Source organism: Gymnogyps californianus, chromosome 11 (assembly GCF_018139145.2).
Source record: "Gymnogyps californianus isolate 813 chromosome 11, ASM1813914v2, whole genome shotgun sequence".
NCBI lineage: Eukaryota > Metazoa > Chordata > Aves > Accipitriformes > Cathartidae > Gymnogyps > Gymnogyps californianus.
The window spans coordinates 12,222,285-12,248,106 of record NC_059481.1 but is presented as its reverse complement, the minus strand read 5'-3'; the positions used below and the strand labels follow the sequence as shown (position 1 = coordinate 12,248,106).

Genomic DNA, 25,822 nt, shown 5'->3' with positions numbered 1-25,822 from the left:
GCCTTGTAGTTTCCATTCACAGTACTGGATGGTAAGCTATGACCTTGTCGTGTATTTTTCCCTTAAGTATTTTTTTAGTACTTTATGAGCATTTTAGTTCATAGATTGGTTTTCCAGGAAAAACACTTTTTTTTTTTCCCCCCATGAAATGATGAATTCATCTCAGACTACTGTTCTTCTAAAATGTGTATGTATTTTTTAGAGCTTTCTGGAGATCAGTATCTCATAACTAATGGATTTGTGGTGGTCAGCATATGATACCTGATATATCGATGGTTTGCACTGTCCTCAAGTGTTTGCTTACCACGTGCTGTTTTTTCTTGCAGATGTTAATGAATGTGCAGATCCCACAACCTGCATTAGTGGCACGTGTGTCAATACTGCTGGTAGTTACACCTGTGAGTGCCCTCCTGATTTTGAGCTGAATCCCACCCGAGTTGGATGCGTTGGTAAGGGACCACTCTTTATATTATTTACATGTGAAGTTGCACAGAGGGTCTGCAAGGCTAACTGCTTAGGAATAAAGTCCCAGGTCATGGAAAAGGGCTGGAACAGGCTCTCCAACTCCCACCCCACTGCCCCTGGCTTAGAAGTTGTAATAGTGCAGCGGGAGTATGTCCAGAGTGATGTAGCATGCCAGCAGTGCCCAGCTGCCAGAACCAACCATTTGGGGCTTGTTACAGCTGTCCACAATTTACAGCAGGCATGAGAAATTTTAAATTTCAACAAGCTTAAACCAACATCCAGCTGGCCCCAAGATGGCAGGCGAATGAAGTTGCGGCATAAAGCAACCCATGCTCTTGGAGCATTGAGCGCAGCTTGGCTAGGTGCAGCTTCATGACCGATGGAAATGCTCTTGTGTTAGGCTCCAATGCTTAGTAATCCTCTGATATTTTTTGGCTTTTGTTTGTTTAAGAAGTGTGTAGTGATGCTCCTTAAATTCAAATGTATTTGAAATTCCTAACATTTAGTAGATGCTTTCATGCTTGTTAACCTCAAGGAGAGGAGAAAGCAGTGGGTTTCTGAAACTGGAAGGATGTACAAATGTGGGTGAAAATGTGAATCAAAATGAGAAAAGACCTGGCTGAACTGTCCTTGGTCATGCTGAATAAATTCCCTACTTTGTGAGAAGTCCAACAAAGCCAAGGAATGGGGCACCACCATCCTATCTAAGTGGGAAAAGCTGAGCCCTCCTGAACAACACAAGTTACTTTCTTTGGCTGTCCTTCAAGAAACGAGAGCCATCTGAAGGTATCCTTCATCCTGAGATGATGTGTTCTGTTTTCCTCTCTCATAAGATGTTTGTCATTATGTGCATTCTGAATAGATACACGATCTGGCAACTGTTACCTGGACATTAAAACTCGTGGAGATAACGGTGGCACCTTCTGCAGCAATGAGATTGGAGTGGGTGTTTCCAAGGCTTCCTGTTGCTGCTCCCTGGGCAAAGCTTGGGGAGTTCCCTGTGAACATTGCCCACTTGTGAACACAAGTAAGTCAGCTTTCCTGGGTTAAACACAACAATTCAATGTGTTTGTTGGATTTTTTTCTAATTTAGCCAGGTAACTCAAATACTGGTGTAATCATATATTGTGTACATGCAGGGGACAGGTTTCCACTGGTCTTAACCAAAAACTTTACTAGTCTTTCAAAAAGATTGTTTAGTCAGAATATTATCACTTCTGAGCAAGTTTGCTGTTACACAAAAAACTACATTATGAAATGGAATAGCAGTTAATATTACAGAGTAAAACCCAATGTTTATATCTGGTTACTTTGTTACTTTACATTTAAATTACCTGTAATAATCTGATTAATTTTCAAAAATAATTGTGCTGAAAATGTTTCTACTATTTTAGGTTGATAAATCTATTTTGTTTTCAGCTGAATATAAGGTTCTTTGCCCTGGAGGGGAAGGATTCCGACCAAACCCTATTACAGTTATATTAGAAGGTAATGTTTACATGTTGCTATATTTACATGTCTAAAATTATGAAACTTTTCAGTGAGTGTTGTTTTTCATTGAAAAGCATGAATGACATGTTTGTCGTTTTGTTTGAACAGATATTGATGAATGTCAAGAACTGCCTGGACTTTGCCAAGGAGGAAAATGTATTAATACATTTGGTAGCTTCCAGTGTCAGTGTCCATCAGGGTACTATTTGAATGAAGAGACTCGAGTGTGTGATGGTACGTAGCCTTCACTTAACTAGTCTTCTGCTTTTATTCTTAGAAAATGATGACAGATTAATATGCAGAAGAACTAATTTGTTCTTGAAAAGGAACATAACCAGACCAAGCAGTGTAAAGCTTAAGGGTGGGAAAACTGAAATAAGTTGAAGTCTTGCATTGGGAGAGAGAAAATTCCTTCTTGACCATGTTGAAATATATGCAAATTTTTTGTTTAAAATGATCAGATTTTGATCAAAACCAGAAAACACAACAATTTTTCTTTAAGTAAAACATAATTTACTAACCAGCCATAAAAAATAGCTGTTTGGTAATGGCTAATAAATACGCAGTCAGATGAAGAGCAAACTTGCCCCATGAGTCTGCTGGGCTGGTTACAGTGTGTCCATGCCTTTTTTCCACTGCTTATTTTCTCTCCTACTGATCTCGATGTCCAACTGAAAATATTGGTTGTACTGCAAAACATTTTCCTTCCCCTAGCACAGTCAGCAGTACATGTTCATCACATTACATGCAACTGTCAGGTTGTACTGGATATAAAACTTTAAGCAACCCATCAAGTCCTTAAATTTCCCATTGCCCAGGCTGTCTTCAGCCTTCCAGACTGTTAATAATGTTAATGTAGTGCCTATGATGTGCCAAACACTGCAAAAATACAAAAGATTCAAGGCCTAAATTAAGGCTGAACCAAAGTGCTTCATCCATATTGTGCTTACGTAGCTCAACAAATGTTAGAGGAAATCTACCTCTATATTTTTCCTTAGTGGTGTGTCAAAGATACTTTAAAATGGTAAGGCTAGTGAAATACTTTTGAACTTTTAGAAACTGAGGTGTTTTGGGGGCGGTGTAGTATTTGGGTTTGGTTGGGTTTTTTTTAAACAAAGGTTAAAGTCTCTTGATGAAGTAAACATGACATCTTGTGTTGGGAAAATTGCTCACTTTCCCCAGTCAGACAGACCTGAACCATCCAATCAGTCTGTTTTATCATCTGTCGTGGTTTAACCCCAGCCAGCAACTCAGCACCACGCAGCCGCTTCCCCCTCCCCTCTCCCAGTGGGGTGGGGAGGAGGAAAGGAAAAAAAAGTAAAACTCATGGGTTGAGATAAGAACAGTTTAATAACTAAAGTAAAAATAAAAATACACTACTAACTAAGAATAGTAATTGTAATTTAAAAGAATACAACAACAACAGGAAAAAAGAAATAAGAAAAGAAACCAGTGATGCACAATGCAGTTGCTCACCACCTGCTGACCGATGCCTGAGCAGCGATCCGCCCCTCCCGGCCAACTCCCCCTGTTTATATACTGGGCATGACGTTCCATGGTATGGAATACCCCTTCAGCTAGTTCAGGTCAGCTGCCTCGGCTATGTTCCCTCCCAGCTTCTTGCACACCTGCTTGCTGGCAGAGCATGGGAAACTGAAAAGTCCTTGGCTTAAGATAAGCGCTACTTAGCAACAACTAAAATATCAGCGTGTTATCAACAGTATTCTCACACTAAATCCAAAACCCAGCACTGTACCAGCTACTAAGAAGAGAGTTAACTCTGTCCCAGCTGAAACCAGGACAGCATCTTTACTTATTGAGATGGGCACTCCACAGGGAACAGCTTTGGTTCTTGTCCAGATCTGGGAATCCAGAATGGATGAGTTCCTCAAATACTATTTTTGTGCAACAGGTGCAAAACCCAAATTGCTGTCTCTGAGCTGCCTAGACATATCAGAGTTCCCATTTTCACATCACAGCCAGGTTTCCATGGCCACCTGTGCCACCACTTCCTTCTCTGTGTGGACTTCGCTCCACCATGACCTCACTCAGAGCCCCTTCAGCTCTCCTCCACCAGTACCTTCCTACCTCAGGTGTTACTGAGACATTTTCGTTCTCAAAAGCACAATGAGAAAGCTTCTGTGGCCGCTTACTGCTTTTTTGTTCTCTTCTAGATGTGAATGAGTGTGATACACCTGGCATTTGTGGACCTGGCACATGTTACAATACTGTTGGGAACTACACCTGCATCTGTCCTCCTGATTACATGCAAGTCAATGGAGGAAACAACTGCATGGGTATGGGTTGTTTTATTTTTTAAAGCTTTGTCTTAGTGCTTTGGGCCAGGGCTTTACTGGGCACAAATCAGAACTATTTCTCTGAATTTAGTTGTAAAAGAATTAACTAAATGAAAGATCAAGCTTCTTTCATTAATTTTATTAAATAAAGCAAGGCAGATCACTTTTAATACAGATCTTTCAGTACCTCATCAGAATTTCTCCTTTAATTTGATATTTTCTGTGTTCATCCCTTCCAAGTTTCACTTCAGCTTTAAAAGCTTCTACATGTGAAACACTATTAAAACTACTCAGACTTCACAGAATGAAGTCACAAGCTGTGCACAGTTCTTAGCTCTTAGGTACAGAACCATAAACTAGCTCATGTTTTCCAGTGTTGGGCAAAAGGCCAATATTGAATACTTTGATGAGTCTGATTGGTGTTACAACCGTGTTGATTGGTCTTGAATATTTGTATTGCAAACACTTTTTCATACTTTTAGAGTAATCTTCTAGGGACAAGCTGTTCTGTAGCATTCGACAGTGCTGTAGTATCTACTTGACAGGGGTCTAAAAAGTACATACTTGAAGGAGGTATCTCCTAAACCCTTCAGGTAGATCATCTTCCATAAGAGTTGCTAATGCATTGGCCTGGGTTTTCCTTCATTTTCACAGATATGAGAAGAAGTCTATGTTACAGAAATTACTATGCTGACAATCAAACCTGTGATGGTGAGCTGCTCTTTAATATGACCAAGAAAATGTGCTGCTGTTCCTACAACATTGGACGTGCGTGGAATAAGCCTTGTGAACAGTGTCCTATCCCGAGCACTGGTACGTTTTTTGCATTGCAAAACTATTTGAAAGCCTTGGTACATCATAATTACTATTAGTGGGTGTAACATTGTTGGAGATGCTATGTCTTTGTCTGCTCTTGTGTGTCTAAAATAAAGGGATTAATTACTTTTTTGGCCTGGAGGTGATCAGCCCTAGTCGCAACAAAGGCATATGTGGAGTGGTTTGTGTTCATGCTGCTGGGCCATGCCTCCTGTGTGCCAGTTTCCCTGTCTGGGAGACTTCATGTTCTATGTTGGTTAATCTGTCTCTTTGCAAATGCTTGTTGATCCAGTATTGAGGCACTGACCAAGGTTTTATTGGCATTGCTCCAACAAATATGGTGTCTGCTGTGCTGTGCCTCGACTGCTGATTGCCACAAAGGGCCTTTGTGGTAGCCATGGGTTTACAGAGGTACCTTGGTCCCGTCTGAGAATGATCTGTGTCAAGCCGCTAAATGTAAGATGTTGGAATTTCTGGGCTAATTGTATGGGCATACAGGACTCCTCCACACCGGGTAAGACTCTGCAAAGTTAAGCCCAGGACATCCCACTCTGGTTTGAGGTGGTTTGCTTCAAGAACAAACTTCCTAGACACTTATTTTAATAACTTCCAACTTGTAGTTCAGGTTTTTAAAAGTCAGATCTGGACTTGTATGCAAAAACTGTAATGCACAGAGATAAGCATATGCAAAGCAAAATCAGCATGTGATCCCAAGCCCTCTACATCTTTTTATTTGCTAATTTCAATGGCCTTTGAGTGAGAACCCAAGTGCATACTGAGTACATCACATGGTGAGCCTCGGGGAAGGGTCTGCATACCTCTGTGTGCCCTGCAGGTGCTGAAAGAGTAGAAGAAGAATTTTCTTGGGCAAAGGATGTAATGAATTTTTGACTGTTGGTTAATTCCAAATACTATAATCGCTGCTTTGTTTTCCTCTTGCAGATGAATTCTCCACACTCTGTGGAAGTCAAAGGCCTGGCTTCTTCATTGACATTTATACAGGTTTACCAGTTGGTGAGTTGTAATTTCTGTTTTGAACTAAACTCCATGCTACCTCTGCCCAGGGAAGAGGCGAGGTTTGTTTTCCCAATTATTTTTTTCATGGGAGGAATAACGACTAAACAATGTAATGGAGTTCAAACCTCTGTTTAAGTCTAAGCCTGCAAACTTTCTGCCTAGCTCCTCCTAGCTGGCAGCAATGATAATTGCTGCTTGTAATCAAGGCGACATAAAGCTCCAAAGAAACTGTAATCAGGCCTACATGAGCAGGGCACAGATACCGAGAATAAGAGGTCTGGGAGTAAGGCCAACCAGCATTTGGTCTGAGAGGAATTAGGAGTCTTTCCTTCAAACTAAAGCAGAGATTTAATCTGACATTTCCCATCAGTCCCCCTGTGTATTGGTTTGACACAAAAATCCTTTTTTCTGCTCAGCTGGAATATTTCTCACACATGTTATTGTGTGTAACATTTGAATCGTGAGTAACAAATTGCAAAACAAAAAGAGGGAGAGAATGAGGAATTTTAAGACAAGAAGTTGAGTAAATCCCTAATGGGACTCCCTTTTGTTTTTATTCACACAAAAATGCGAATAAGAAGCAGATAATGTGCCCTGTAACAAACAGAGGCAGCATATAGGCAGTGATCAGGTGCTTTAGCATTAAGCTGTTGCTGTGATGCAATGTTCAGCTAGTTAGATGGAAATATTTCTAGTAAAGTGGGGAATGTAATTTTTAAAGAAGTTACAGAAATGTACAGTATTTATTATTTACCAGGTCATTTCTTAGAAGCTAAGTTCCCCCTTCTAGCTATTAGCATTAGCCCAAATTGTTGCCGAGTCTACTCAAGCTAATTGGGCCATTCATCAGCATCAGCAGGGAGACCTTGGATCATGCTAACATGCATAGGTAAAAGCTGCATCTGTAGCAGTTGATGTGCATGCCAGGAGTGTTGCAGTCTGCTCTGTCTGCCCTGCCACATCATAGAGCAGTGCACATTCAGGAGCCAACTGAAACAGAAGGGCCGTCCCACAGAGGCTACCAGTACGTCCCAGTGCATGCAGCACTGTGGTGAGACTGATGCGCATGCAGCTTTATGCTGTGTGAATCACAGGCTCTCCCTGGTGCTTTGGGACCTTGGCAGGTCTCACTAGGTTGTAGCACTCAACCTGCTGCATTTGCACAGAAGTTGCTCGTCTCCCTTACATCTGTACACTCAGGGCACAGGAACAAGGTCGTGCCCACTCTGCAGGGACAGTGCTCTGTGTACCCTGTAATATTTGGTTAGAGTCCTTACATGATGTTACTCTTCTGTTTGGATTAAAGTTCTATGTATTTACTCCAGGTGGTTGTTTCAGAGACAGAAGTAGTTCTATTTTTACTCATCCCATATATAATCAGAGGACTCAGAATTACAGAATCTAATATAGGAAATGAAGGGTTTGATCCAGCAGCAAAATGAAAAAAAATACGTTATCTGATGGAAACTCATATTAGCTGACAATTTCCCACCATATTTTCTGTATTGTGTACATTAGTACATGTGGCAATTTTTACTAAAGGGAGAGGATTTGGAGGAGTCTCTGAACTCTTCCCTGTTGTCAGAATATTAAAGATGTGTAACTTAAGGACCCAATAGGCAAGACATACAATTGTAATAGCAGCTGGGGTTTTTTCCTGCCAAAATCAGTTACTTAACTCAGGTGTATATAGAACATTGGCAAACCCTGGCTGCCTGGCTTAATCAATCTAATTAATAGCATGTTGGCAGCACTTCAGATGTTACCTGGCATTGGCACTTTCAAACTGTTACATAAAAACATGAAAGCCTTTTCAGATTAACACGGGTAAAACAGTGCAAAACTAATTCTGACAAGTGTTTGCATTCAGTCATGCTCTCCTGTATTAAACCACAGACAGTTACATTCTCTCTGTTTGACTCTTCCCCATAATGCTACTGTAACACTCAGGAGGCTGAGGAGGTTCATCAGAGCTGTGGGTGGGAGACATGAGGAACGACATGTGCTACCCTCTGCGTTCCTGCGTGGCAGGATGTGTCTTCACTACAGTGAAGAGTCAGAACCTGAGGAAATAGGAAGTATCTACATTTCCACAGTTTGGAATGACTCACTGTCTATTGCAGTTGGGAACATTCTGATGCTCACATTATACATTTGATAATTCTTTTAAGGATAAATGCATAAGGACATATTCTGCAGCAGAAGATTTTGTGAAGTGCAGTTTACAAGTATTAAAAAAAATTTCTTCTTGCAGATATTGATGAATGCAGAGAGATTCCTGGAGTATGTGAAAATGGGATCTGTATAAACATGGTTGGCAGCTTCCGATGCGAGTGTCCTGTGGGTTTCTTCTACAATGACAAGCTACTGATCTGTGAAGGTAGAGTGCTGATCTCATTCAGAGAAATGAGATTTCACCAGCTGGCAATTCAGACACTGGCAAATCTGATATACTTGCAAGTTATCTTTAATGAGGGGAAAATACTGGTATCAGTGTAATAAGTCTATGTTAATTCAGACATTTTGAATTCTTTTGCACAGAAAATACCAGATTTTCCATCAGACATCTAAGGCCTTGAAGGAGCATGAGTCAGCAGTCATGGGAAGAAACATTGTTTTTCACATTTGACAGTAAAGCCAAGAAAAGAGTAGTAGTCTTGAGTCAGATCTTGAGCACAATTTCTTTTAATTCCAAGATCTTTTTTCTAATGGAACAAAGATTTCTGTAAATAATATAAACAAGTGATAGTTTTTTTCCAATTTAAACATTTCCTAACATTGTATTAGTCAGTTTAATGGAGAAACTGAAGACAGCAGTATGAATTGCTGTCATTCTCTGGTGTGGGTTATGACTGCTGACAACATGGGTGCTGCAAGTGAGGCATCGAGAGCTTCGAGTAAAAGCATCTTCTGTATGCTGCTTCTAACTGAAACACAGTTGCATTTCTAGGGAAATAAAGTTATCTTTTTGCAGCAGCTTAAGGAAAATTGGTCAAAATTTTTTCCCTAAAATTTTGCGGCAGTGTTGTTTACATTGAAAGCTACTAATATCCAACAGGGATCTTGATGCTCTGTTGTGATCAAGGGAGATCCTCATAATCTCCAGTGGAGATCTATACAGACATAGCAGCTTACTTATTCTGATCACAGTCTTAAGACTGAAATCCACCCAAGTGAAGTGTTGCAACAGGCCTTTCATGGGCTCTCCAACACCTTCAGAAAACCATTATATAAATTCTCTAAATAGGAATGAATTTTACAAATGGAGCATGTGGGTTTGGGATCATTTCAGGGAGATAGCTAAATGTGACCAAATACCTACTTTCACTAATATATTTATTTTTTTCAGAATTAGAAAGAAATTCCTATATTTGGGTAAGGTAATACTCTTTACACTAAAAACAAAGTGGTTTTGACGTCTTTCTAGTGCCAGCTTACCATAACAATCAAATTCCCTTTTTGTATTGACAGATATTGATGAATGTCAAAATGGACCAGTGTGTCAGCAAAATGCAGAATGTGTCAACACAGCTGGTAGCTACCGTTGTGACTGTAAACCTGGCTACAGGTTTACATCAACTGGCCGCTGCACTGGTGAGTACTTCTGGCTTGTTTGTGTGAGGGTCTGCAAAAAGTAGTAGATTTTAAAAGAAGTCTAAAAAAGCATATTTCCTCTTCAGAAAGATGGTATACCAGATGATCTGGGCTCCAAGAACCCTCCTCTTAAAGCCTTTTAGGGCATCCCATAAACATTCTGGTAATTCCCAGAAGACTCATGGCCCATCCCACAGAGGCATAAAAGAGAGTTAATCACCTGAGTAGGTGTTTGTCTTCCACTTTATCCCACCAACTGCAAACATTTTTCTTTAGCTCATGTCATGTCTAGGGAAGGAAGACCAATTGATTCACTGCCTTTTGACTAACTATTTTCTGACACTAAAAATTCAGTTGCAGTCCTGACAGGGACCTTCCTCTGCATAAATTCTTTGATTTTCATTATAAATTGCTAGATGTGTTTTAGCAATTTATTTGCCACTTGTTATTTTTACAAATAACTCACTGCTTGCTGGGGTGTCTGCTGATAACGTCAACTTATCTGCTAGGCCATATGCAATAACTAACTTAAAAAGCTTATTGTTAAACTTCCTAACTTTTATGTGGATTTAGACAGGCCCCTGAACATTATTTTTAAATACTTACTGAGTGGGACTGCAGTTCTCTAATCTATTTGCTTTTTCTTATAATATCATAGTCCAGAGAGGCATTCATGTTATCTTGATTACTTGAAGAATTGCAGAGATTTTAAAGACTGCTGTGGGCCAAGCAGCTGTAAATATTATATACATTTCTGAACAAAATAATAATTACAACGGAAACGGGTAACATTTTCCTTGGGTTTTTGCTTCCGAGTACTTGAGTTTTAGGAAGTGTACTTTTCCCTGCAGTGCAGTTTTTCATTGTTTCATGTGACCGTTGAGGGAAAAGGGTGTAGGGGCAACCAGAACATTACTATGAGAACTAAAACTTTGTTTTGTTAAGCTATGCCGTGGTACATGTAAATATTCAATATGTTCCTAATGTAATTGTTGTTATGGGTTCATTACAGCAGTACAGGAAGAGCCAGGGAAGGTTCTGATATGGGTTACAATACCGAACATGAATTGGCAAGAACAGTAATACTTCCCTGTATTTTGCTCTTATTTTATATTTGGTGAAAATAAAGTTACACAATTAGAGTCAAAATAAAAGTGGTTGATAAAGTACTTGATGCAGCAAAGGAAGGAAATTCCCAACCGCTCTGCTGAGAGCAAAGAGTGCTAAGCACCTTGCAGTATTGGATCAGTCATGCTACTGCATGGAAAATGATCACACCCCAGTAGTTTATATGCTATTGAATCAAAACTGATGTATCACAGTCACTAGTACTATGAGTACTGCATTTATCTTACTATCAAAATAGCATTCTTCTGGTGCTATCTATTGTGGTATAATAAATAATTTTTCATATAAACTCATTTTTGGCACTTAAGACAATTCTGCCTCCCAATTTTTTAAAAAGTTATAATGTTCTCTGTTTACCCCAAAATAAGTGACTTTTCCCTGGGACTTTAATTCACTGTTTATTTGCCCACAGAGCACCAAAGAGAGTCACAGTTTTTCTTTCGTCTCTACTCCCCTGAGCTGCGAAGATTAGGAGTTCTTAAGACAGCATGTTATCCAGCATTGGTTTCCTTTCTGCCTCCTTTAGACTAATGAGCAGCGGTATCATTAATAGCATTGGGAGCGCTTGGTCCTCAGTGAACACCCATCCAAAGTTACTAGTGGCCCCAGCTGATATACAGTAATCCTGGGGATGGGGGCCGTCAGGATTGTCCATGTGCCAAGTAAAGTGTAGAGAAGAGGCAGTAGAGGCAGGAAAACAAGAGTTAGTACATGAAGTTCTTTGCAATTAGGAACAACTTGACCCTCAGTTTTGCAGTGAACTGGGGATGGTTTGGTAAGAAACTGCATCCGCTTTGTTTAGATTGCATGTAAAAGAAAATTACTGAACACTAAAATCTAATTGATTCTAATACAAGCTTATGGCAGCACCTCAGTTCTCATATTTTGGAGCTGCAGCAGACAAAATGCCAGGAAGCATATTGAATCAAACCAGCTCTTGTTGGTGATGGGGTAAACAGAAAGACCTCATTTGATTCATGTTTTTGATTTGTCACAGAAGAAAATGTGCTGGACAGCAAACATTTTGTTCTTCAACATTTTGTTTCATTTACTATTGATAGCATCCTGGATTCTGCCTGAAAGCATTCATAACGAGAGTAGCAGGAAGCAGTCAGCTGTTGAACTAGTGTAATAGATGCCCTGCTATTGTAAGGCAGCATATCACATGTTGGCAGGATAGCTTTCCCCATCTGTCTCTGCAGAATTATGCAGTTGAGTGTTTGCTGCTGTTGGCAAAATATTTTCTGACTCCATATAGCAGTAACCCTTCTTGCTGTTTGAGCTTTGTCCAGTTTACAGGATCATCACATTGCATGAGGCATGGATGCTACAACACATATGTATACATGTATGCATTTTATCTCTGGACAATGAGTAGATAAATCTACAATGCATTTTATCTCTCTGTAAGCTTAGTGAGAAAAGGGTGGGATTCATCTACCTTTCTGTTTTGTATGATTTCTGTGAGTTAATCAAGCAATTTGTGGTATAATCAAACGTAGCTAAAAGCAAGTAGTTGCTTTCATGAGAAGGCTAGAAACTGTGATTTATATGTGGCTTTCATGTCTGCTGCAGTCAGTGTAGAGCACTCAGAAATCTCCCTATACAATTTCATGTCATTAATTCTACTTTTCAAAGCCATGGCGATATGCTTTCCCTCCAGCAAGAATTTGTGTTTGGTAAATACCATTTTTACACTAAATTTTTTTCAGCTCCACAAAGGTTGCAAATAATGCAAGCAAGTAGCCCCTTTTCTGAGATTTACTTAGTAATGCTTTTGTCATTAATAAATTAAAAATACTATTTCAAATTAGGGCTGTGCACTGGATTCTGTCATGGTTGCTGCTAGTAAATCTTTCCAGCTCTGTAGTTTAGAGGCCTTAACTTTCACTGTGCCTCTTTGTTTTCAGATCGGAATGAATGTCAAGAAATTCCCAATATCTGCAGTCACGGGCAGTGTATTGACACTGTTGGAAGTTTCTACTGCATTTGTCACAATGGATTCAAGACCAATGATGACAGAACAATGTGTATAGGCAAGTATATCAAATTAAGCTGTAGTTAGGCTTCCATTAAGATAGTTATTAAGTCTATCCTCTCTGTGATAAGGAGTTGCATTACAAGAACTGAGATTGTGAGCCATTTACCACCAGGCAAAGGTGCAAAAACACCATGGTTGGCAATTAGAGGTGATAGGAAGCTGATGATGAATGAGGAACATCTCATTACAGTAAAGCGAACCTTTAAACATACGTATCCTGTCTAATGAACTGCTAATGCTTTCATTTTTCAGGAAAATGTTCCGTTCTTAGAATTTTCTGAAGCATCTTGTCTCATTTATTCCTTTAGGCAAGACATTTAATAGATGAATATTGCAATGCAGCAATTGTATACAGCCTGCTTGTTAACAGAGTAAGTGAAGGGTAGATTTCTTGCCAGAAAAGTGCCCTTTTCAGAAACAGAATCATCTTCATAAAGAAGGAAATTCTGAATTTAACCCGTTCACAGCTTTTAGTGTAGTGTCTGTTGTCTGAGAAAGATGAGGAGATTTCAGAACACTTATGATTAAAGATAGCTTAGACTTCCTTTGGAAAGCGTGAGATAGGAGCCACAGTAAGATAAATGATTGTTGAACCCTTGATTATTTTTGTAGATGTTAATATCAAGTGTATAAACCTATGTAAAATCTTTTTGGGAGATATGACAATCTTTTTTCCCTTCTATTCACTCTGTTGGCAGTGGATTATTTCTCTTGCCTGTAGCATAGCTTTCCTTTTCCCATCAGTGATTAAAAATCTTGCTGCTTGTTTTTTCTCCTTTGTAGATATTAACGAGTGTGAGAGAGATGCCTGTGGCAATGGAACCTGCAGAAACACCATTGGCTCTTTCAACTGCCGCTGCAATTTGGGGTTCATCCTCTCACACAACAATGACTGCATAGGTAAGGAGTGCTGGACCAGTTACATGTTTCTAAGACTTTCTACTTCTAATGAAAGTACCATTAGTACCATCTTCTCTATTGAGTTAGGATCGCACCTTGCGCGGTCTGCATGATTAAAGACAAAAACTGATTTCTTCAGTCTGAAAAGGCCTCTTTGATTATGCACTCCTCACTTTTCTGTAGCCACTTAAATGTTTGCATGTGATATATACCATTCCTTTTTTTACTCTTGCTTAGACAATTTTACAACATAGACCAATAGTGCTATTTTCCCCTCACTTGCTTTTGAAACAAGGGATTATTTATGTATTATCAGTTACTGTGCCGATATAGTGGAAACAGAAATCTCACCTACCCAATTTCACTTGTTGCAGGTGTTTCTTATATATCTTTCAATGTTATTTTTCTTAGATGTGGACGAGTGTGCAAGTGGAAATGGAATGCTCTGCAGGAACGGTCAGTGTGTGAACACGATCGGGTCCTTCCAGTGTCTTTGCAATGATGGCTATGAGGTGGCTCTGGATGGAAGGACTTGTGTTGGTGAGTGCTTTCTCTTAGGGTAGAAAAAAAGCACAGCAAATCTTGAGGACATATTCTTAGTAAAACAGTAGAAGAGGTCAGAGACAACTGTCACACTGTCATCATTGTACCTAGCAGAAGAAAACAATGACAAGAGGACAAGAAGAGGACTCTTCTCCTGCTCCTGGGAAGTTCCACCGTCAGTTTGACGGAATCAAAATTAAAGCAGCCTCAGCCACAGGTTTATTGAGATAACAGCAATTATCTCAAATAAATTGTCTTTCTTTTCTTTAGATGTCAATGAGTGTGCACTGGAGCCTGGAAAATGCTCACCAGGCACATGTCAGAACTTGGATGGGTCGTTCAGGTGCATCTGTCCTCCTGGATATGTCCTGCAGAATGACAAATGTGAAGGTGTGTACAGAGCAATCCTTCTTCTGTCTCTTTCCTAGCTACTCACAGTTGTTACCACTTTCCTCTGCATCTAAACATGAGTAACGTTAGTCTTTCGTGGCAGTGTACAGTTCTTGAACTGTAGCCACTAGTAAGTTACTCACTTCCCAGAAAAAGTCTCACCAACTTTTGTTTGAACCAGAACTACTTGATCTGATCCCAAGAAAAATCTAATCCCAGGCTGTTTGGTTGATGGTACATTGCTGAGGTTTGCCCACTGCATGAGGATTTGAAAACTAACCCTAGATTTTGCACCTGGATTTCTTGTTCCTTTTTCTGTCTGTTCTGTCTGGTTTTGTTTGACCTTTTTGTTTTTCAAATCTGTTAGATATCAGTGATGATGTAAGGTTACATTTTATGTAATAGAGCTGCCAGTGTAAACATTTTTATTTCTCATCTCTTTAATTACTTTTCTTGCAGACATTGATGAGTGTGTGGAACAGCCAGAAATTTGTGCCCTGGGCACATGCAGCAACACTCCAGGCAGTTTCAAATGTCTGTGTCCAGAAGGCTTTGTGTTGTCTTCCACAGGAAGGCGATGCCAAGGTAAGTTCATTCCTATTTTCTGGCATTTCAAAATTTGTTTGCTGTTTTATAAAAGCCTTATTAGCTGCCTGTTTCTAATATAACAAGGAGACTCTGGACTCAAACAGTGTTTTTCACAAGGAAAACATGATAATTCTGTAGTTGGGGCCAGGTTCTGTCTTGCCCTAACATCTGTTTGTCATTAAAGAGAACATTGCAATAAAAGGGGCAAAGATAATGTTAAATGCACCAGGTTAAGTGAGGAAATTATGTTGCTCTGCAGCCCTTTCTTGCACCTCTGGAAGAAATGTTGAGGCTACCTGGACTCTGTATAGACTGTGACATGTCTGACATGGAGATGGAGCACGAACACAGGCAGGAGACTACTGCAATGCACTGCTAAAGGCAGCATTTCCAGGAATAAGGCTGTTCTTAGCACTTATCAAATTCACCATAACACTTGTTATATGCTATTCCTCTCCACAAATGTGTGGGTGGAAAAAAGATTGATGGAAAAAATTTGCAAACAGTGTTGTGTGGACAATAAGCACCCATCTGCTTAGAAAAGTCTGAAGCATCTTTTGGCTTCTAGATTACTGCATACACTGTTCAGAGCCTAAACATGGGCACTAAGACAGAGATCAGATGCTAAAAGCTGAACATCTAGTAATGAAAAGCCACAGATTAGTTTATTTTGTGGATAAAGAAATTAGGGAGTGAGTTATTTTAAAGACTTTGGAAATTATTAAATAGATACATCATTAAATGTCCTATACACGGTGTGCGCAGTGGGAACCACTGACGAGTAAGACCTTTATAAGGACCTCTGTAGTTATGCTTGGCACAGAACAGTGATGCTTGTTGACACCATAGTGAGTTCTTCACTTCACAGTGGGCTAAATGAAACTGTGGTTTTGGTAAAAATGAATCCAACCTGCAGTAAATGTTCATCCAAGTCTCCAAACCACCATGCAGTTTGGCACAGTTACTTCACTCAACTTCAAGAAAGCAGCACGGCTGTTTTAGCTGTGCTTTTGTAGCCTGTATAAATGAAGTTTCTTCAGTCTGAGGGTGTTGTTCTCTTCAGGTATGGAAAAAAATCACAAAAAAAATCCAAGAAACAAAACAATAAAAAAGAATGCAGCCTAATCTTCTCCTTTATGAAAACAGACCACTGTTTTACACATAATGTCAGAAGAAAATGCACACTTGTGTGTCTGAACTTTAAGTGGGCTTCTCCCCATCCCCTAGAGAAGACTGGTTTTTTTCAAGTATCTCAGGCCAAACAAAGTTTTGTTTAAAACTTCCCATTACCTAGGACTTTTGTAAAATCTGGACATTGCCCAGCATTGATGCTGCAGCCGGAAAACTGGATGAGCAGCTGCTTCCACAACTGCCCTGTTGCTGTCCCCCCGCCAATGCAGGGAGCTGCCAGCTCTCTGCCTGCTGGATGCTTGTGGTCTGTGATCTCAGCTCTGCTCCAGCATCCTGGTTACTCAGCTTAAGGGAGTAAAATGTAGTGCCACTGGGCCAGTTTTCTTTGTTTGTGTGTACCTCAGGGAAGAATGAGGAAGGAAAGCGCTATTGAAAATTGCCTCTCATTTTAACACTACACAGTATTATCATTGCAAGTTGATTAAAATCTCTTGACTCAAGTGATTCTTACTAATAATGGAAAATAAATAAATTAAGCCGATATTCAGTTTTTACAAAGAGGAGTGAGGATAAGAGCGGAGTTACAGCCCTTCCATCTCTGCTAGACAAAAGAGAAAAACCCTCCCTTTCCATGACTGAAGTAGGACACTCTATCCCATAGCTTTCCTTTACTGGGGTAGGGAGCTCCCTCCCTCTTCAGATCTTCCCCAGTCAGAGACAATAATGGTCCTTCTTGATAGACTCAGATGGAAGTTGGGTGTTTTGTTGGGGGGGCCTCCTGTAATTTTGCAATTAACACTTCTAAGTGAAAACTGTGCCAAAGTCACCCTAACTGCTCATAACAAGTTTTTCTCTGTGCAGATCTGAGAGTAAGTTACTGCTTTACCAAATTCGAAGATGGAAAATGTTCTGTGCCGAAGTCCCGAAACCACTCCAAACAAGAGTGTTGCTGCGCCTTAAAGGGACAGGGATGGGGAGATCCCTGTGAACTCTGCCCAGAGGAAGCAGATGGTGCGTTATTGACTAGGTTACCTTACTGTCATGATAGCCTCTCAGAACTGAAAGAAGATTGGGATTCTTATAAGAAGAAATTAGGAAAAATAATTTTCCAGAGGTGTTTAACCCTAACAATTGTCATTGCTCTCTGTAAAGTAGATGCCACTGCAGTCTCAAAAAACATATTCCTTCCATAGTCCAGTCTTAACCATATTCCTTGTTTGCTTATAGGTTTGTTAGTATGCTTCGGTGCTGAGTATTTTGCTCTGGAGGTGTCACATACAGAAAGTGGAAAGTAGTAAGTAGGTCCTTGAGAGGCTCTGAGTGGAAATACCTGCAGGACACAAATGGAATTCATCTAATTGTAAATAAGTATAGGGAGGGGTGCCATAAATATGAAATCTAATTTAAAAAAAAAAACAGTTGAACTAGATCCACATCTGAATCGCCCTGTGACTACATTTTGTTATTAAAAAAAAATCTAAATTTGCAATTTTATCAATATGAATGAATTGCAAAAATAGGAGGGAATGACAAAACACAGGCCTTGATGAAGGAAAGCCTCCCTGGACTGTTGCTAAAGAAACACTTTCCTTTGTTAGTATCCTTTGTAAGACTGAGTAACTAGGCATCAAGCAAGTCAACAGGCCTTTGTAGCATCATGGTGCAATTTGCTGAACGGACTTTAATTCATGCTGACAAATGTGGTTAACAGCATTACTGGTTTCAGCAATACATTAATACAGTTCATTTCATTAATAAGTCATGTAGATGTTTTGCAGACAATCCCCACAAAAGCCAAGGGAAGAAAAGAGAATCAGATGTGTCAGTTGCAATATTCCTCCTAGGCTTATTGCCTGTGCATGTTTCATTCCGTTGCCCTGGAGCATTTGAACCAAAGTCAGTTGAAAAAGTGTGGTATACATTGCAGCATTTCCTTGAAGTGTCAGCACATATATTTTTCACAGTCCAAACTGTTCTCAAAGGATGGTATCAAGGCCTTTTTTCTCATCTTTTAAAAAAGAAATAGCTTTAAGATCTCCGAGTCTGGGAAATTTATGTCTTGGTATGTCACGGACAGTGGAATTGTTTCTTTTTTAAGAAAAATACTCACGCGTGTTCTCCGTTGTATGCTATCTGAACGCAGGCTGGTAAGCTCAAGCACACGTGCCACCTGAGTCTCCTTCTGAAGGCTTGAGCAACAGGCAGGTTTTGTGCTGCCCAGTTACACAGGGCTGAGTTTCCCACTCAGAGCCTAGCAGTTGTTGCTTTTAGTGCAGGTGTGCATCTACATTTAGTTCTATTTTGTTCAGCCTCAGCAAAGATCAGCTAATGTATTTCAACTAAAGACAGCATAACATTTCTTGTGTCTATGACTGTATTGTACTGCTGCACTGTAAGCCTCTTTGCTGCCTACTGAATTTGCAAAAAAAAAAGTGAAATCTTGTCAAGGGTTCTGTGATGTTCTGAGCATGATTAGTAGAGAATATGCTCAGCAGCATCTTGAGATGGTTTGAATTACAGTCCTGTATCCATCCATGTGCTCAAGATACAGTTAGGGGGGAGAGGTGGAAGGTTAGTTTCAGTTGCAAGACTTGTATTTTTTTTGTGCGTGTCAGACCCAAAACTAGAGGAGTTTCTGAAGCTGAAGGGCCTTTATGATTACATGCATCCTTATTGCATTTTGGTCCACCAGAGTGGAAATTTAGGATTTCTTATTTATTCTAATGCCAAGAATATACCAGGTGATTTGCACAGGTAAGGAAGTACATCCTTTCTGCAACAAAAAATAGAGAATGACTTGTTCTCAAAAGACTTACATCATCTTTAAATCTTCAAAAACCACACAGAAAACCTTGTGAATTTGGAAACTGAGTGGTGACTTCACTCTAAGCTGAACCTAGAAATGTTACTCTCAGCCTACCTATAATAAAATTATTACTTACTCTAGAACTAGAGATTGGCATGCTTTAAGGAGCTACTTACTAACTGGTGACTACAGATTAAATTGTGTCTTCTTCAGAAAATGTAGGAAGTCTTTCGTTCACAACAGAAAATAATGCAGTCACTAGTACTGATACTTTTAAAATGGAAATATTGCATTAGTTTGCTCCTTAAAGGAAGTTAAATAATGCTAATTATTCACAGGATTTTACATATATACATACAGGAGATCAGATGAAATGTAAAGCGAGCATACAGTTTTTACGTGAATATAAGATTAAATTATAAGTTTATACATTTACATACTATATTTCTGGACCTGAAGATGAGGAGGATGAATTGGTATCAGTGTTTACTTGTGTAGCTCATGAGTAATGCTGATCGCCAAGATAGAATTAACATATGGTTTGATTTTTATTTATTTTTTAACAGAGGCATTCAGACAGATTTGTCCGTTTGGAATTGGCATCCTTGTTGGACCTGGTGACGCAAGACTGGGTAAGTTCCTGAACTGCATGATGCCGTTGTTGCATCAGTATGCCATTTTCTACCCATAAGCCGTTCTCCCTTTCAATTGAGAATAACACCTCTGCAACTATTTCCAAAAGCCATGAATAGTGGAAACTTCTCTACATTTTTTTTTTTTCAATTTTTAAATTCAAGCTTGAATATCTCATATATCAGAAATCAAACTTCTTTTAGAGTAGCGTATTTGGCTTTTTAATTTATGCTGAGCAGAATTGCTAGGAAACTTATGTAGGATCTAGAGAATGGATGACATAGCATACCTGTCTTTTCTTATACAATATATGTAGCCTGTTTACAGTAAATGGTTTTAATCCTCCAGAAGTGCAAACCACAGTTTCCCAGATCCCTTCAGTACATTCTGTTCTCTCCCAAGACAAACAGCACTTCAGCCTTATTGGCAAAAGTTTTCATTTAAGGAGCACTGGATGACTACTGCTTTTCATATCTACTCCTCTCCCTATAGCCCCAGTCGGAGAGGTTTTTTATCTGACATTTAGAATCAGTTTCTTTTCTGTATTCTGAAAGCTGGCCTGCAAGACAAATTCTGTGCCCTTATACTAATACATCAAAATTCAAATATTAGTATTTTTCTGTGATCTCAGGAATATTTCTCACCAGAACAATACTTGTTCTTTGAGAGAAGTCTAAAAGCACATGAAGTCAATTGCACTTACTGTGTTGTTTGTATTTCTGGTTAAGATGTGGATGAGTGCCTTGATCCAGATAACTGTAAATTTGGGCAGTGTATCAACACAGATGGGTCTTTCCGCTGTGAATGTCCGTATGGTTACATCCTACAAGGAGCTCAATGTGTGGGTAAGTATAGCTGTTTCATCTTCCATTTTAAAGAATCTCCTGAATTGCTAAGTATGGCATTAAGAAGTAGTGGGGTTGTATTATTCTAATGTTGTGGAGTCTCCATCCCTGCTGGTGCTTAAAACCTGCTAGGGCAGGACCTGAGCAATCTGCTCCAAGTTGCTCCTGCTCTGGCTGAGTGTTTGACCCAGATAACCTCTAGCAATCCCAAATTATGCTAGAAGTCTGTGACTCTAATTCAGTAACTTAAGTGAGTTCTTGGATTTTGTATTTTTGTATTTTTTTGGTTGTACATCAACAATGTAGATTTTATACCTTTTTGGTTGAGTATAACCATGTATTCTTGCCTTGATTTAACTGCTTGCAGATACTGATGAATGTGCTGTTGGAAACCCGTGTGGAAATGGAACTTGCAGGAACGTGGTGGGAGGTTTTGAATGCACCTGCGTTGAGGGATTTGAGCCTGGACCGATGATGACCTGTGAAGGTGAGACTCCCATGTGTTAAGGACTGTCATGTAGTTGTGTGCTGACAGTTTCCTGGTGTCAGAAACAATTGAGGAGAGTAAAGAAGCTTAGAAAGAAAAATATGGACAGTTAGAACAATGCATCTTTATCTGAAACAGAAAAATAGGTTCCTCCTTCCTGCATCTACCTTGAACTGTGGTACCTTTTTCTAACTGGAAGTTGGATGAACAGGCTTTCAGATAGTATCTGCTAAGGGACTGCCTAGAGAGGAGCATGTTGGGGTACCGTCTCTCCAGAACAGTCCCCAGAAATGCTGCTTATTGTGTGTATGGTTTTTGCTTACCTCCTAGACGACCCTTGAGTGAAGAGAGTCACTGTGGATGAGGAAAATAGAAAATGGGCTGCTTGGGTTTGTTAGGGAAGAAACAGGGAACAAAACAGAAAATATAAATACAGTACTAGACAACTACCATGGTACCCCTAGGTTGAAGATTTTTCTTGCTTTGGTCTCTCATTTCAAAAATAAAAATTTGAAAAGGCACAAAGAAGGGAGGGGTAAGGAAGATCAGAATTATAGAAGGGACACACAGAAAATTAATTAGACTAGAATTTTTCAGTGTGGAAAATGTCGTTGAAGAGATATATGATTTAAATTGATAAAGCCACAAGTGGTAAAGGTAACCAAAAATAGAGGGAACATGTTAGACAAACCAAAGCAAACATTTTTACATGCATAGTACTTATTTAAGTTGTGGAACTCTTTGCTGCAGAATATTAGTGAGGCCACAAGTATAAATTGACCCAGAAAGAGATTGTACAGATTTGTGTGGGAATCCATCAGTGGAAATTAAGCTTGATAGTTTGGTTGTGGCTTTTGGCTGTCGAAGTCCTTAAACTGAGAGGCTGTATCAAGGGAAAGATCTCTGCATACATGGTATGGGTTTTTTTTAGTACTTGTCTCCTCCTGTTACAACCAGAGAGGGGAGAATGTCCTAGGACATTCGGACACTCTCTTCTGACCTGACACAGCTGTTCTTAAATTATCTGCCACAATCTATTTGTTTGCAAGCCCATACAAAAGAATGCTTCTATTTTTGCATCAGCTTGCATTAGTTTTATATACAGTTAGAGCTTCATTCACTTCCCTGTGGAATTTGGGTGAAAGCTCAAATTGCAGAGGAGGAGTTAGCAGAGTGCATAAACATCATTATATAGCAGTAATTACTCAAGTAGCCCAGAGCATATGTAAACGCACTTCAAAATAATGTTTCTAGTAAGGATATTGTTTTATGGAATGCAGTTTACAAAGAAGCTGAATTAGTGCATCTAGAGTTTAAAAATAACCAGTCAAAAACTGAGCCTAGATGTGGAAAAGATACAGTTTTAACTGAGTATTTTGGCAGCATGGATCTGGAAATTATTTCCATTGGCTGCTTGCTGTTGAAGATATTGAAACTTCAGGTAGCTGTGCAAACATCCTGGCATGTCTGGTGCCTGCTTCTATACAGAAATCCATAATGAGTGGAACCATGGGTCCCCAACTATTAAAATTTAGCCCGCAGTAAACTGGGATCTGTGGTATTGCCTGTACCTAAAACCTGTGCACTCAAGTCTGCTGAGTTTTACAAAAGCATGTTTCACTTCCCCCATGGTCTTTGTCACTCCAAATCCAGATGTCAACGAGTGCATTCAGAACCCTCTGCTCTGTGCTTTCCGCTGTGTGAACACTTTTGGATCCTATGAATGCAAGTGCCCCGCGGGGTATGTTCTGCGAGAGGACCGGAGAATGTGCAGAGGTAAAGCTCCTACCAGACTCTCACATTTATGAGATAATGATTTCAAGTTCCTGCAGGGGTAGGGCTCTGACTCACTGCACTATTGGGCCAGAGTTTTAATCCCAGGAAGTAACTGAGTCAGAAAGAATTTGGGATGAAATTCTATGGTTTGCATTATGTAGTTGATTGTATTAGCCCTGTCCTGCCTGTAAACTTATACATCTGCATAAAGTGAGGTCATATCAGATGATACGGTTTTGTCTTGCCCTGAAAATGGGCATTTGGGAGAAATCAATTTGCTCTAGGCTAGTATATCTTCTTATGGTTAGTTTAGCACAATAAAAGTATGTATAGAGTTTGATTACGACTGAAATTCCAAGGTCAGAATTTACTATTGTGAATTTCCAGGATCATCTCTCTGTATAATGAAGTCTAAACCTTGTGTTTTAGATCAGAATGAGTGTGAAGAAGGAATTCATGACTGTGACTCAAAACAGATGGAGTGCAAAAACCTAATTGGCACCTATATGTGTATCTGTGGACCAGGTTATCAGCGCAGACCAGATGGAGAAGGCTGTATAGGTAAGTGACACTGAAGTGTTGAAACTTTTAAAACACGCAGTTCCTCAGCAGGGCTGAAAATTTTGGATTTAACAAAGTGTTAAGGAACTCAGGGGAAGAATTACACAACTACCTGTGTAATGGATCTACCGGTGCTACACACACTTTGCTTTGCTGTTCAGGTGTGCACATGTGGGCAGTAAGTAGAAAATCTGGATGTGGCTGTCTCTACAATCAGTTTGTACTGCTGCTGCTGAATTGCTCTAAGTGAAGAAAGCTGAGAATTGGGCCCATTGCTGTAAGCTTGTTTATCTCTGTTAGCATGAATGAGAGTAGATCTGAATTGTTTTTAAACTTTGGATGGCATTCAGAAGTGCAGCTGTAACTATGAAAACCAGGGAGGAATATATTGCAGAGAAAATGTAGTAACAAAATATATAATATTGTAAGCTAGATGGTCATCTTTTCTCTGAAAATTGAATAAAAGAGACTTTTTTATTAAAAAAAAAAAAAAAAAAAAAAAAGGCAAATTTAACCAGGCAGAATGCACAGCTTACGAACTCCATGCAAACTTCTCTAACCTGCATTAATCCAGTAATGGACTTGATTTTTGTCATTTCAAAAACACAGATGAGAATGAATGTCAGACCAAACCTGGGATCTGCGAGAATGGCCGTTGTGTAAACACAGTGGGAAGTTACAGATGTGAATGCAACGAGGGATTCACTGTCAGTGACACCCAGAACGAGTGCCTTGGTAAGTCGCACATTAACACCCTAATGAACTATCACTTTGATAGCAGAAATTGTGGTTGAAATTAAACTTAGAAATGTATAGTGAGTAAACATGCTCTTGAATTTACATGCCTTCAGGAAGGGGCCTTTGTAAGTAGGTGCCCTCCTGCAAGTTCATTCTTCCGATGCTAACCATATGCCTGCTTCAGTCCGTCTGGTTGGGTTGACTTGCTCTGAAAGCTCACTGTTTAGTGGTTTCAGTCAGCCGGGAATTGCTCTGCCTTTTCTTTGGTCCTGATTTTCAGCCAGTCTTTTTTCTCTGGGTTCAAACAGAAACATATATGTTTATAAGCATAATGTAAATTGTCTTCCACCTTTGGCTAAATTTCCTGTCTTTGTTTCCCTTAGACGTCGTGCTCTCTTTCTTACTGCTGGTAGTCTTTCACTCTCAGTTCCACAGTCCCAGGGTGAAGTATGCCCTTTCTGTTTCTGACTAAATTCCTAGTATCTCGTGACCTTCTGGAGGTCGTCTCCATTAGGATTCTCTGTGATGCATAATTTGTCTTCCAGACAACAGGGAGGGCTACTGCTTCACTGAAGTCTTACAAAGTATGTGTCAAATCGGATCAAGCAACAGGAACTCTGTCACCAAGTCTGAATGCTGCTGTGATGGTGGCCGAGGCTGGGGGCAAAACTGCGAGGTCTGCCCCTTCCCAGGCACCGTGGCCTTCAAGAAGCTTTGCCCTCATGGCCGAGGATACATGTCTAATGGAGCAGGTACTGACTTTTCTATTAAAGGCTCTCTTACACAATGCCAAATTAAGTGATAAATTATAAAATCTCTTTTTGCATATTTGAACACTGTGAGGTCCTAAATATTTTGGATATCAGTCGAAATTTTCTGAGAGTTTTCATGTTGAGAGAGTACAGTCCTTTGGGAGGAGGGTGCATAGCCAAAGGCCCTGGATGATGAGGCATCCATCCCAACTTGGCAGATACTTATTTTGCATGCTGGTTGATTGACATGCACTCGAATGGGAATTTGCACTCTCACATTTGAGTGTGTTGTAGGTATAGATTAAGAGCTATTTGGGTACATGAAAGCAAAGTGATGTTTGATTTATGGAGGCTAATATATGATCAGCTCCGGTTGTTTGCTTCCACTTAAGGCTTGTTCATTGCATTTGAAAGTTAGATTAATGCTCCATTCCATATTTTTCCACTTAATATTTCTCCTTAATCTGTGCAATATTTCATTATTTTATGTAATTTTTTTATTTTATGTAGGGTGTGGGGTTTTTTCATGTCAGGTCACAAGAATCTATTGAAGGTGTATAAAATCAGTTCTTGTTCCATTGTGAACTAACCCTCATTTAATTGCAGATATTGATGAGTGCAAGGTTATTCACGATGTTTGCCGTAATGGGGAATGCATCAATGAGAGGGGATCTTATCGTTGTCATTGCAACCTTGGCTATACTACAGATATAACTGGCACTCTTTGCATAGGTAGGTTTTTCATTATGGTGTATGTATATAAAGTTTATTACTAAGAGATGACTTGAAGAAGAAAATACAAAGATTTTGAAAAATGAGAAAA

General features: G+C 39.6%; 1 protein-coding gene across 3 annotated transcripts in view; it reads left to right on the top strand.

The window, feature by feature from the left end:
• FBN1 (fibrillin 1) overlaps window positions 1-25,822 on the top strand; it is a 158,986-nt gene that overhangs the window by 121,401 nt on the left and 11,763 nt on the right. For all 3 annotated transcript variants that reach the window (XM_050903660.1, XM_050903659.1, XM_050903658.1), the window contains 23 exons: window positions 327-449; window positions 1,328-1,492; window positions 1,885-1,953; window positions 2,065-2,190; window positions 4,131-4,253; window positions 4,908-5,066; window positions 6,012-6,083; window positions 8,341-8,466; window positions 9,558-9,680; window positions 12,719-12,844; window positions 13,633-13,749; window positions 14,161-14,289; window positions 14,563-14,682; window positions 15,142-15,267; window positions 17,263-17,412; window positions 19,774-19,839; window positions 20,569-20,685; window positions 21,053-21,172; window positions 22,826-22,948; window positions 23,378-23,509; window positions 24,119-24,244; window positions 24,793-24,999; window positions 25,606-25,731. In XM_050903660.1, coding sequence (XP_050759617.1) covers window positions 327-449; window positions 1,328-1,492; window positions 1,885-1,953; window positions 2,065-2,190; window positions 4,131-4,253; window positions 4,908-5,066; window positions 6,012-6,083; window positions 8,341-8,466; window positions 9,558-9,680; window positions 12,719-12,844; window positions 13,633-13,749; window positions 14,161-14,289; window positions 14,563-14,682; window positions 15,142-15,267; window positions 17,263-17,412; window positions 19,774-19,839; window positions 20,569-20,685; window positions 21,053-21,172; window positions 22,826-22,948; window positions 23,378-23,509; window positions 24,119-24,244; window positions 24,793-24,999; window positions 25,606-25,731 — 2,871 coding nt within the window. The remainder of the gene's footprint in view (window positions 1-326; window positions 450-1,327; window positions 1,493-1,884; window positions 1,954-2,064; window positions 2,191-4,130; window positions 4,254-4,907; window positions 5,067-6,011; window positions 6,084-8,340; window positions 8,467-9,557; window positions 9,681-12,718; window positions 12,845-13,632; window positions 13,750-14,160; window positions 14,290-14,562; window positions 14,683-15,141; window positions 15,268-17,262; window positions 17,413-19,773; window positions 19,840-20,568; window positions 20,686-21,052; window positions 21,173-22,825; window positions 22,949-23,377; window positions 23,510-24,118; window positions 24,245-24,792; window positions 25,000-25,605; window positions 25,732-25,822) is intronic.